The 13,090-nt window shown below is 51.2% G+C and overlaps 4 protein-coding genes across 4 annotated transcripts; 1 reads left to right on the forward strand and 3 right to left on the reverse strand.

Annotated features, from left to right (window-relative positions):
* Positions 1-1,112: 1,112 nt before the first annotated feature.
* On the forward strand, positions 1,113-3,049 carry CkaCkLH20_04370 (general amidase; the record flags this gene model as incomplete). The annotated part of the gene is made up of 6 exons (XM_038887089.1): positions 1,113-1,421; positions 1,474-1,596; positions 1,652-1,804; positions 1,858-2,736; positions 2,785-2,872; positions 2,934-3,049. 6 exons carry the CDS (start codon positions 1,113-1,115, stop codon positions 3,047-3,049), a joined length of 1,668 nt encoding a protein of 555 aa, XP_038747793.1.
* Positions 3,050-3,109: 60 nt separating this feature from the next.
* CkaCkLH20_04371 (benzoate 4-monooxygenase cytochrome p450) lies at positions 3,110-4,915 on the reverse strand (the record flags this gene model as incomplete). Its single annotated transcript, XM_038887090.1, has 1 exon — positions 3,110-4,915. The coding sequence occupies one exon, from the start codon at positions 4,913-4,915 to the stop codon at positions 3,110-3,112; it is 1,806 nt and encodes a 601-aa protein (XP_038747794.1).
* A 727-nt stretch (positions 4,916-5,642) lies between these two features.
* Positions 5,643-7,006, reverse strand: CkaCkLH20_04372 (benzoate 4-monooxygenase cytochrome p450; the record flags this gene model as incomplete). The annotated part of the gene is made up of 2 exons (XM_038887091.1): positions 5,643-5,765; positions 5,840-7,006. 2 exons carry the CDS (start codon positions 7,004-7,006, stop codon positions 5,643-5,645), a joined length of 1,290 nt encoding a protein of 429 aa, XP_038747795.1.
* Positions 7,007-10,581: 3,575 nt separating this feature from the next.
* CkaCkLH20_04373 (uncharacterized protein) lies at positions 10,582-11,139 on the reverse strand (the record flags this gene model as incomplete). The annotated part of the gene is made up of 1 exon (XM_038887092.1): positions 10,582-11,139. The coding sequence occupies one exon, from the start codon at positions 11,137-11,139 to the stop codon at positions 10,582-10,584; it is 558 nt and encodes a 185-aa protein (XP_038747796.1).
* Positions 11,140-13,090: the final 1,951 nt, after the last annotated feature.

Raw genomic sequence — 13,090 nt, forward strand, 5'->3', positions numbered from 1 at the left:
AGCCGATAGCAATCAATGATAGGGCGTCCCTCAAACATCGTCATGACACCAAGTGCAAAAACTCCATTCATCCAGTCGTACGCACTTCCTCCTGGTGCTTCAAAGTTGATGTGGGTGAAATACTCCACCTCGTCTTGAGATACCGTGGGGGTTAGCTTCTCCGTTTGCCCTGGCCCGCTGCGATAGATGCCATGCGCATTGACAAGGATGAAGACCCCGTCGTTGGTCTTGAGGGTGTATCTCGCATTTAGTCGTGAGAATACCTGAGGTAATTGTTGCTGTCAGTGAGGATAACGTGTGTGACATCAGCTTCAACATACTTTGCCCGGGGTCACTTGCTCAGCCCAGTCTGCACCGCTCCTTTCCACAATTTCACCCTCAATCCGAGGTCCTTTGACTGAGCCTTTCCAAATGGGCAACACAAGACGCGTGATACCCGTGTTATCCACATTGCGTATCTCGGACACATTGGGATCCATGTCGCAAACGATCCGATAGATGAAGTCCAGGTGCGGCATGCGCATGGGTGGCACTGCAACCCCGCTTGGCGAAAAGGCGTTCCCGGGGGAGGGTACATGAGCGGAGTCTTGACCCGACATCTTCGGAACGGCTTGAGTCGGATTTGCTGGCGGCTGACCCTGGTGCGGAGGGACGGAGAGAAGACTTTCGGGAAATGATGCAGTTCCCAAGCTAGGTTGGGTAACAGTTGCCGATTGACAAACGCTGTCTGTTAAATAATTGTATAGGATTGTATCGGACAGTATCCCAGATGCTTGAGATCTGCCTTTCCCGACTCCATTTGCCGGTTTTGATATGCCAGGACACCCACCTCACTGTGGCCTCGGCACCGGCCGTTTTGGCACCCCAGATGTCCGCGGCGGCATCTCTTTCCCAATCGAGACGTTATATGCGCCGCCACGCTGCCGGCGGCTTGGTTGATAACGTCAATGTCAACCCGAGACCAACAGACTGTCCAGACGCATATTGATAAGCCAGTCATTGAAGCTCGCTTGAACGGTCGTTCTTCCTTATGCATGGTTGTCATCTGAAGTTGCAGATCATCGTCTTCCCTTCTCAAACTCTTCGACTCAGTTGCCAAAAGCATCATCGCAATGCCTGCAGCATTGGAATGGCAAGTTATTGCTGCCCGTCATCGAGCAAAGCAACAAGAAGCTATACCCCGCGAATGGATAATTCCGGATCAGCAGCTGCAAGAACTTCGTGGCACAGGAACGCCTCAGGATGGAAGGTTGATTTCACTCGGAGTTGCCCGCAAGTCGGCCTTCTTGACGGAAAGAGAACTGGAAATCACAGACACGTTTAGCGCGAGACATCTCTTGGACAAGATCCGTGAAGGTGACTTGACATCTGAAGAGGTCACCGTTGCATTCTGCAAACGAGCGGCTCTGGCACAGCAGCTTGTGGGTATCCTGAATGGTCCGGAAAGGCGACTCGCTAACAGCACGCCATTAGGTAAACTGTTTAACTGAAGTCTTTTTCGACGAGGGCATCGCGAGAGCCAAGGAGTTGGACAAGCATCTCAAGGAAACAGGGAGGCCTATTGGCCCTCTGCATGGTCTTCCGATCAGTCTGAAGGTAAAGACAACCTTTGAGCGCGCAGCGGGTGTGATCCCATAGCTAATAGCAGTAGGATTCATTCAAAGTGAAAGGCCATCATGCCACAGTTGGCTACGTCGAGTTCTTAAAAAGGGCTCCTCCGAGCTCGAACTCGGCCATGGTCGACCTCCTCCTCGACGCCGGAGCCGTATTGTTTTGCAAAACAAATGTTCCGCAGACGATGATGGTCTGTTACTCTGCTCTGGTGGTCAACCAGGCGCCTCACTAACAGCTCAGTAGACTGCGGACTCAGAGAACAACGTGTTTGGTAGAACCTTGAACCCTCATAAGACTACTCTGACTGCTGGTGGCTCAACTGGTGGCGAAGGTGCTCTTGTGGCATTCCGAGGTTCGGTGCTGGGCATTGGTACCGACATAGCCGGCTCCATCAGAATCCCATCGTTGTGCTGCGGTATCTATGGGTTCAAGCCGACGGCAGACCGGACACCTTTCGGCGGACAGGCATATTATCCCTTCCCAAAGCTCCGTCTGCCTGGCGTGACCCCTGTTGCAGGGCCAATGGCTAACTCGGCGGACGACCTCGCCTTGTTCATGGAGACTGTCCTGTCACGCCAGCCTTGGAAGTACGACGCAACTGCATTGGACACTCCTTGGACTGCGCGAGAGTTCGACGCATCGAAACGCCTTACCATCGGAGTACTTCCTGAAGATCCGGAGTACCGCCTACATCCGCCGGTACGTCGGGCCCTTGATAAGGCGATATCGGCGTTGCGTAAGTCAGGACACAACGTTATTCAATTGCCATCAGACCCCGATTGTAGTGTTGGGGTTGGGGGTAGACTGGGGTTCCAATACTTCGCCCTGGGATCGCCTGGTCTCGACGCTCTTGAGCATGAGATCGGAGAACCTCTTGTTCCGTCCGTCAGGCGCGGCGTTCACCCATTCACCAAAACAAAGCCTCCCGTATCTCCCGATGCGGATCTGGCAAATCAGCTAAGCGAGTTCCTTGGTCTTCGAGACGCGTACGCCGAAAGTTGGCGAAAGACCTGGCGACAACACGATCTTGACGTCGTTCTTGGACCAGGAGCTATAAGTACTTCTGTACCTCACGATGCCTATGGTAATCCGGTGTATACATTGATGTGGAACGTTCTGGACGTAAGTTGCGCACCGTATATCGCAGATGAATTGTGCTGACATGACAAGTATCCTGCTGGCATCATTCCGTACAATTTGGCGTCAAAAGAAGAGGACCCAGAGTACCAAAAGGCAACATCAGCATTCGAAGCCGACTGTGAGTGAAGTCAACCAGCAGAAATTTGTGCTCTATCGAACAGGACACTGACATCGCCCAGACAACCCAGAAGCGAGCGACGGTGTTCCATGTGCAATCCAAGTTGTGGCCCCTCGATTCCACGATGAAGACTGCCTGGAAGCCATTCGAATCATTGATAGAGACATAAGAACATAGACAACACCGGATCGTTGATCAAATAGCAGTATCATGCCATTGAGAGCGGCTAGATGAAGCTCAGTTTTCTTGTGTATTCTTATCTTGGCCATCATTTCTTTCATCAAGACCATAGCGGCTCCGAAACTGGGCCAGCCAAAACCCGTCATCCGCACAACTCGTATTCCAGCCGTCGTCGCTATCGTAAATAACCCGTCTCGACTCCTGTCTCAGCATCTCGTCCGTAAGAACCAGTCCTTGCGCAATTTGTTCGTCGGAGAAGTGTTTCAGATGGCGCTCGAGTATCTCCGTGAACGCTTTCGAAGTTGCGGCTCTCGAACTAAGAACGGATGGTGAAGGGAGAGGGGTTGACGTCTCTAAGTCGGTGGTGCTGGAGTGGGCTTCCTCGTACCCATGTGTCCGTGATAAAATCTGAGCAAAGTGGTCTTTAGTCCCTTGTTTGGTAGCCGAGAAAGGCACGACACTCAACGATTCGGATCCGATGAGATACGGGGGCAACCCATGAACGACCTCTTTGGCGACCTCGGGCGTGAAGCCATGTTCTCCTTTCCAGTCCCTCATCGTCATGCCTTTCCGGAAGTGTCCTGCAAGGTGGTCGGTTCTCTTGCTCCAAGTAGGAAGCGGCGTATCGCAGAATCCGCACCGGGACGTGATTTCTGCAGACTGGACTTTCCAGTCATCGAAGCGCGGCAGCTTTTCCAGCTTGTGCATGACGCGCAAGTGCTGAACAAGATGGTCCTTTCGACCAAAGGAGCGAGCTTCAATCGGCCTGTCATGACAGGTGCTGTGGTTGTGCTCGTCCAAGTGCTCGTCTGAAGGGTCTATGGCGCTGCAGTACGCACAATGAGGTCGACCCGTTACTGTTGACACAGCCGATCCGCCTCGAGGAGCACATACCCAGGACTCCAAGTTGAGATGTCGCGATTTCTCGTGTCGAGCCCAGTCGTACTTCGTTTTGAAGCTGTCGCAACAGAAAGTGCACTTGAATGGACGACTGTCTTTCGTCACGGCACTGATACGCTTCTTTCCAACACGACCCTGGCGGACGCGGCCTAGCGGACCAAATCCAGCACGCCGACCTCTGGACGCTTCTGATATTCCAGACCACGCAGAACCTGCAGACTGCATCGAAGAGCTACTGCCGCCACTGTCTGCACTTGTGCCAGAGTGGACTCGAGAGTAGGCTGGCTGGGAGCACTCCGTGGGTCCTTCAAGATGAGCTCGAGGCGACCTGATAGCATCAAATATGGCCGACATAGTCGCCGGCTCGTCTTGAGGCGGAGAATCCTTCCAGCGTTGCAACGGGCCCGACTCTTGGGGAGACGAGGGCGAGGCGGATATTGGGATCGGAACGGCTCTCTGCTCTGATTGCATATATCGATATCGGCTCCTCCTTCGAGGGAGGCTGCGTCTGCCGGGAAATTCCTGTTGATCGATGGCTTCGGACCAGTTGATGTTGTCTGAAGGCCTCGATACCGGTCCAGGGAGCGGCCACTGGAGATTGCTGAGCTCACGGGCTGGATCCTCGGGTTCGTATGAAATATCGTTGCCGAGCCAAGCTACATTGTTCTCGTGGGATATCGAATCAGTGGACGCCATATGGCCGCTCCAAATGTGACCGGAGGTTTCGGCGTTCAACCCGGGATACGCAGTGCCGGACCCGGTGGCGCCCGTTTCCGCCCACGGAGGCGGATTTCCGCCGCCGAAGCTGCTTCCCTCCGGCTGACCGGAAGCTAGCCCAAGAAGCGAATCAAGGACTTGTTGATCGAGATAAGACGGGTCCTGGATGTGACTGTGTGTATCGTTCGATTCCGTTGTGCGAGGATATGTGCCGCCGCCGGCGCTTGCAGGATCATCGGTCGTCATTGGACTTTGGGGTCCAGTCCCCATTCCCTGGCCAGATGCCCTTCGCAAACTCGACATTGTTTTTCGGTGTGTTTTTTACACGCCCTAGATCCAAAACTGGGCGCGTTGTATGTTAAAGGCGACTACATGTACGTACGCATCACGTTATGGTCGCTCGTTCTCGTTCTCGTTCTCGACTAGAGCAGAACAAGTCCGGTATGTGGGGATAAATCAGGTTTAACGGATGATCTTTACAACCGCCTACGCCTTAGGGCGTGATGAATTCTATGAGCCAAGGCATCTCAAACCACGTGACATAGGGAGGTGAGCACAATTTGAAATGCTTTGGGGGGAGTTTGTGTCTCGTCAAAGCGCAAAGAAATTAAGTATCAAGTCCAAACCCCGGGATCCGGACGCAGACACCGACAACATCAAAGAAAACCTGTTACTTATGATCACTAATCGACTGTAGATGCTCGGCCCTACCTATGCCTCGACGCCGTAACGGCCAGCTGCCGACATTCCCCGACGTTTCATCTCCGTAAGCTTCAATCCTACTGGTCGATAGGGAGTTATGCCGCGAACCTTCGTGTGTGTTCATTGAGTCAAGCTCGCCCCTTGTTTTACGGTACCCATTTAACCTCGAGATAGTCCCTGGAGGACGGGGACGCAGTGTACCAGCGCCCTAGCCGAGGATTTAGGATTACGAAAACGAGATGGCTCGCCCTATGAGTGCGACTAACCTAAGTCAGACAGGTACAGCGCGCCGTGTCACTTTGACGTTAAACTCCTTCTGAATGTGCACCGCGAAGTTCACGGAGCTCCACGGCTTCGATGGATCAACGATTGCAAAGTCAAATCTCCTTAAAAGCTGGATGTTCTCGGTCAGTAATCACTATTTCATCGGCGTCGTCATCGAAGAGACAGCGAGGCAACACAACTCACCTCAACGTAAACTTTATTCAACTCCATCATCGCAATGTTCTTGCCAAGGCATTCCCATCGACTTCCTCCTCCAAACAACAGCATGACCTGGGTCTCCATCAAACGATGTTGTTCTTTGGATATGTCAAGCCATCGCTCGGGTCGGAACATGTCCGCGTCTTCACCGAAGACTTTCTTTTCCCTCATGACCGAGAAAGGCGACCATGCAACGTTGGTTCCCGCGGGAACATGAGTTCCGCAAAGTACTTCATTCTGCAGAGACACTTTGGGTAATAGACCTGTCGCCGGGGGCCAGATTCGCAGGCCCTCCTTGATAACAGCTTGAAGATAATCGATTTTCCTCGCTTCTGCGTCTGTGATTGGGGAAGAGATGCGCCCTTCCTGTACAGCAGAATCGATTTCGGCTTGTAGACGAGCGTAGACATGTGGATTAGTTATGATGAATAATATGGTAGAACGTATTGTTGTGGCGGTGGTATCGGAGCCGGCGATGATCTGGACAGTAGTCTCTCCTTCGGCCTGCTCTTGTGTCAACCCATGAGACACGAATGAGCCAAGAATGTCGCGTTTGACAATGGGCTTCTCCCCATAACGCTCAGAAACAGCCTCAGTCGCTTTCCGCATTACATCTCCGATGCCGATAATGTTTTTCGCGTCAGGAAAGAGGAACTTGAGCGCGGGAGATTGGAGAATGTTCAACATCCAGGGCTGAAGGGCGAAGACCAGTAGTACAGGGACTGACTTCTCAGTGATCTCAATGTACCGAAGCGCATCGGCGTCCGCTTCCAGATAACCAAACTTCTTGCCAAAGCCTAGGGCGGAGATGACATCCAGGGTAAAGAATTGTACTTTTGCGGCAAGGTCAACTGTGCGATACTCGGTGTCGGTCGAGAGGTAGCGAGTCTCTAGGAGGTTGACAAGCTCACTGACTTGTTCGTCTATCAATTCCTGGACGCCATCGACGTCTTTTCCGGCGTACCCAGCGGCGAGTCTGGCACGGAGAGTATCGTGGTACTTGTCATTCAAGGCGGTGAATACGCTATCCGAGTAGGGATCGAAACGCAGACCTCGATACCACTGGCCTCGTTTCCAGGGCGAGCGGGCTGCCCAGAGCCCACGCAGTGCGTCGCCCTCGCTGCAGACGACCCAGTTAGGCGCGACCCGCATGATCGGTCCTGATGAGTGGAAATGTTATTCACTGAAAGCTCACAGATGAGCTTCGCGGATAAATGTGCTGCAAGGAAGTCTGGGTAATGTGGTATGCGGTGTAGAGGATGTAGATCCGGACGGGAGCTTAACAACGGATACGCACCATGTTTCTTGCAGAGATCTTGCAGTGTAAACGAGAGCTTTCCACTGAGCTGAGCTCTAATAAGCCACAGATCAGTCCAGTGAGCCCACGAGGGGCCTGGAATGTGTCGAATGCGAGCATAACTGCGAATTCGGTGAACGATAAGACAAGTGGCGAAAAGCACAACGGCAGCAGACGCCACCGCTGATAAGGAGCACAGCATCGTCTGGTCTTTGGTCTAGCTTAGCAATGAGCGAACTTGCTGGAGGAAAGGCTGGCTCACCAGGACACCGGTAAGCACAAGCGTGATGAGATGCGAGAACTCGAGATGGCAATTTCGTGGAGGCGGCAACTCACACAACGTGCATTCGTGTGACTGCCAGCTTGCAGCGGCGCAGAAGTCCTTATTTCAATGCTGCCGAATAAACTGATTACTGAAAAGTCCGGGTGAACATGAATGAACCTTGTGACTTTGTTGCCTTCAGCCGCTCAGTACCCGAAGATAAGCATATGGCAGAGGAATTCAAGTCGAGCAGCGGGTTTTGATGGTTCGATGCTTTCGCGACCGATTGACAGCAGATGAGTCTGTTTCGATGCCGGCATTCCGAGTCGTATCCGGCACACAAGGGTAGGAACAAGAAATAGCCACGAAATGGCAGTGATGTTTTACGCTTTTGACGGCAAGGGTCTGACACAAGTTAAAGCAGTTAGAAAAGCTCAACAGTTCAGAAAATGAGAAGGAAAACGGCAGGTAGTAAATAAGAAAACGAAACGTTGTGGCCGCTCACTCTCAGTGGAGGAACACGAAGCATTGAGCTCCTTGTTAGCGGCTGCGGGAGGTTTGACCCGGTGCTGACTGTTGGGACTTGTGATCTCAACGACAGCCACCACCAGCAAGATAAAGTACTAATGCAAGAAACCAATGAGGCCATGGACTAGACAGGAACCATGACAGTTTTTGGACATATTTCCGTAGTTAGAGATCTGAAGCTGCAAGAGCAGGCTAGGATGTTGACATGGGATCAAATGTAAGCGATGCTGCGGAGTTGGTCACACCACGTGTAGCGCTGAAGGTGCACGTAGGTAGATGTCAGTCACAAATATGACGAAATCACGGATGCTATACTCTCAGCGGTCATCCAACAACTGTGATGAAGAGTTCAGGAGAGCTCCGAACCATTACCAATTAGTACCCGTAGAACTATATGATGATCCATGGCTGATCCGTCTAGTGAGGAAATCTTTCTTTGCGAGCATCTCTTAACCCCCGCCTCGACCCTTGAAGATGGTGGGGTCCCAGAGCGCCATGAACATCCTCGTCGTGTCTTTTCCCCCTCTGATATGCAAATAGATAGATAGTCCAGCGATCTAATACTGGGAGTGCCAGTGCTGTCTTTTCTTGAAAGTCGACATTCTCAGGAACAGACGACACAACCTCACCTTGGGGACCGCTGATCCCAGACGGCGACACACCGACCTGAAGCACCTAAACCCAGAGTAACGCTTGCTCGCAAGCGTTTCAAGCGCCTCAGGTAAGGAGTTCTACAATGACTGAGATCTCTCATTGTCAGCCAACTGCCTCACTCAAGCCCAAACCCGCGACAGAACCCCGTTGCTGGTTATCGTTCCCTGATCGGCTGTAGGCATGGTTCAAGTGCATCCCGGTCCCGGTCTCCGGGCCCGTTCGGCGACCCCAACAATCAACACCTACCAAGTCGCATCGACCGGCCCCAGCACCATGCCCAAGAAAAGCCGCGTCCATGCTGCCGGAGTCTACGCATGCGATCGTGTCGGCACCGGAGCCCGCGCCGCAGATTGGAATGCAGGCATCCGGCCAGACACTCATGGCACCATTTATTGCTTTCTTTAACTGACCAACTCAACAGGAATCCAAACTCGCTGCCGAGTCTAATGTTGACTTGAAAGTTGAAACTGGACATTTTTAACCCACCGTTTCTTCGACGTTCATCCACCGCTGCAGGAGTGCCCCTGGAAGATCCAGTCGCTTGCCATGACCCCTCAACCGCAGAATTGCCCATGCTGGGGCAAAGTACTACTCGAGTCCGAGGGAGCCAATTGACATCACTCTCATTTAAATCCCACCACCGAATGCATCGGATTATGAGCCTCCTTCAGTAAGACGTTGCACTGCTAACTACCACCGTACAATCTTCTCGTGATGCGTTCACGGATTTGCGGTCAATCACACGGCAGCACCAGCAAGAAAGTGGACGCACATATCATCCGATGAGTGGTCTTCCCTTTGCTGAAGTTGCATAGCCGAGCTGACTGTGCTGCAGACTCCGTTCTTCCAGATGGCGACGTGCATGATGATCTGACCTATCGAAATGCTTTTCATCGGTAGGCGAAGATAATATCATTTGAGTTGTATCACGCTCCAAGATTGACGGCGATGACTTCAAACCTCTCAACACGTGGAACTGCTGATCGAACCAAAGAAATACAATACAAACTGCGATGAATACGTTGTTGTCGTGTTGCAGTGTCGTGGCGTTTGTTGTCTGATTTAGTAAGTTGAAGGCAACAGGGGCCGTTCTCAGAGGTCGGTCCTAGCATTTGGAAGGGCCTCGGCCAACTGCAATTAGCATCTTAGGTTGCCAGGAGAGTCTAGCAAGTGTAGATGTTCAAGAGTCTACTGAGTGCACCTGAGATGATGTGGTAATCCGTAAGATGCTGGATGTTGCATCTCTAGGGTGACTCTCGGCTCTGCGAGAGGTCTGAATTTGAATGGAACCACATGCTTCATCGCTCTTCTAGCGACGTCTTATGCGTTTCAGAATTCTTATAGGATCATAGTTCCTGTGGTGAACTTCAAGATGTTGAACACAAGCCTGAAGCTAGTTTCTGTCCGATAGTGGTAGTGTACTTCTAGGTATCTTCGATCGCGAATAGAGACTAGTGGTCCGAGGCCCTATCAGATATAGAATCTTTATAGCATTTTCCAGAACATCGAATACATATTATCAAAGCAGAAATTGCAGTTAGAATGCACACCGATATAAACTGAAAGCATTAAGACTACTTTTTAAAGTTGATACCCGACTCCGGAATTCCTAGGATAAACAGTGCCAGAATACAACCGTCCTTAAGTGTTGGGAAACTATTTGGCTTGGAAACTCAGTTGTATCTTGAGGATGTCAAGATGGCATGGAATATGAACTCAGGCGGCGAAAAACAACATTGAAGAAGGGAAAAGCTGCAGTCGAAAGTGTTGGATAGTTGTGGTGTGGTGTCTGACTCCAACTCTCACCAATGTTCCTGTCTCGAAACCACGCGTCATAGGTACAGACATTCATCAGCATTTTCGTCAATATGCGGGAAAAAGAAATTTGGTATTAAGTCTCTTGGGTTCATGCAAAGCTAGCTGAGTTTGCTATGTCAAGATTCCTCCCTCTTACTCGTCATGGGATTCGGTCTTAGTAGTTCTGTTTTAGTAGTGAACAGAGTCAAGGAACTCGATTGCAGGTGCAGCTTCTGCCTCAGCCTCTTTCTTGTAATGAACAGACTCCAAGAATTCGATGGCTGGCTCGGCCTCGGCCTCGGCCTCTGGGTTGCGCTTGTAGTGAACGGACTCCAAGAAGTTGATGGCGGGCTCAGCTTCGGGCTGGGCCTCTTTCTTGTAGTGAACAGACTCGAGGAATTCAATAGCAGGCTCGGCCTCAGGTTGAGCTTCCTTCTTGTAGTGTACTGACTCGAGGAAATTGATAGCGGGTTCGGCTTCCGCCTCGGCCTTGGGGTTGCGCTTGTAGTGAACGGACTCCAAGAAGTTGATGGCTGGCTGAGCCTCAGGCTCAGCTTCCTTCTTGTAGTGAACGGATTCGAGAAACTCGATGGCAGGCTCGGCCTCAGCCTCGGGGTTGGCCTCTCTCTTGTAGTGAGTGGATTCGAGGAATGAGATGCTGGCCTCAGAGTTGGCCTCTGGCTGTGCGGTGGGAGCTGCAACAACGAGGGAGGCGCTGGCGAGGAAGAGAATAGTTGAAGCCTTCATTGTAGTAATATCTATGTATGAGGGAGAAGTGAGATTTAAGAAGAATTGTTGATGATGCGAATTCAAGTTCTTTCGATGCGTAGAGGAAGACTGATGTCGTGGTTAGCCACAGACGCCGGATGCCGTCTTTATAGAGAAGACCCATGTGGCTAAACATGCATCGCGAACTCGCATGACTCTTTGCATCCAGTCTATCATTGATAAGAGCTGAGACCTGATTGGAAGCTGTAGTGCAATACGAAGGGATCCAGGCCTATCGACATCGACGCAAATGAAGACGTCAGTCGCTGTTTACCGACAGTCCTGTGATAGCTAGCTCCACCTACATGACATGCCCCAGGAACTTCTGTTGCGGGGAATGCCAGGGCCATTCCGTTATGGCACACGGCGGGATGATTGGGCCTGGCTCTCTGTCTTGTCCACATCAAGTTTACTGCTGTTACAACCGTAACCTGCAGTCGGAGGAACCCTCCTTCTCAAAATGTGTGCAAGAAACTCTTGAATAGTGATAACTGCCTTGCGAAATTTCGTCCGCTAGTTACCTGTTTCTCGAAGCCCTCCCAGAGTGTTCACGTCAACAAAGAGCCGTTCCACCAGGGAGCGGAAAGCCACCCGCAAACAAGCTTTCTATCAAGCCTTTTGACCCGTAATGGTTGTAACCCGGCCCCCAACGACCCTGACCGCTTGGGTAGATTGAGTCTTGAAGGCTAGGAGATCCGAGTGAAACAAGCTTTCCGACGTCGGCTGACTTCACTAATAGGGAAGGTGACTGGCTCTCTGAACTTGCCGAGTCAGAAGTTGTTATGGTTTAGATGAAGGAAGGCCGGGGTCGGGCGGCTTGGAAGCGGAGAGGCCGCCATTTCGCGAAGGCTTATTTCAGATGCAAATGTGCAATCAAATCAATCTATTGGATTCGTATGATCATTCAGTATGATTTAATGTGCTAAAGATATTGAAGGTGGCGAGTCATTGCGTGCCAGGTTGCCCCTGCTTGTCAACGTGGGTTGTTCCGGACTCTCGGGAATGCTCCTTATCTTCTCTGTTCCAAAACCTTTGAATTGTGACGCGGTTATGAACTCCTTTTCACTCTATCATTCACTTTGACGAAAGTCGCCAACATGAACGCAAGATTCAACTCTTTTAATCAAGCAAAAGGGAACGAACAGCCGGAGGCTGAGGCTTTTCTGCTCCATGACGACGAGCTTAAGGCCTTTCACGGTAACCGTTCATCAACGCAATCGTTACTTGAAAAGCTAGCAGTGGCTCTGTTTGTTATTAGCTGTGCCGTCTTGGGTCTCTCCATGTGGATTTACCTGCACCCCAAATCACCAACAGATCAACAATGTGTAAAGCGTCTGAACGTCCTATGTATGTCCCACACCAACAGTCTTGGTAATTTTACAGCATCGTTTCACTTACACGGACTTTAGCACCAGTTCATGATGTCCTAGAATATGAGGATGTCCAGTTTGATAATGCCTTCTGGAAGCCAAGTCCGTACAAGGGCAAACCAACTCCAGAACTGGAGAAGGCATGGAAAGAATTATGGTTCTGTCAGTCATCTTGCTGTTCGTTCTAAAATTCATTACTAACCCCTTGTAGACGGTTCCTTTGATCTTCCAGATTCGTTTTTGCCAGCGCTGAACAAGTCTTCAGTCGGGATTGGAGGGGATCCTTGGGCGCGTACTGCATCTGGCAACCTCCTGGCGGGACTTGAGGTTTTTCACAACCTCCACTGCCTCAATCTCGTATGATAATTTGCGGTGAAACTGACTGTTCCAATAGCTAACTGAGAACTGCAGGTAAGACAGTACGCGCATAAAGACGAATACGATTATAGTGACGATCCCGCGTTTCACGGAGGCGCTGAACTTGTCCTTGCGGTAAGTCATCCAGGAGCTGATTTGAGGTTTCAAGAGCGTCTGTATACGACTCGATGCTTCAGGTCGAG

This window comes from Colletotrichum karsti (assembly GCF_011947395.1).
Source record: "Colletotrichum karsti strain CkLH20 chromosome Unknown Scaffold11, whole genome shotgun sequence".
NCBI lineage: Eukaryota > Fungi > Ascomycota > Sordariomycetes > Glomerellales > Glomerellaceae > Colletotrichum > Colletotrichum karsti.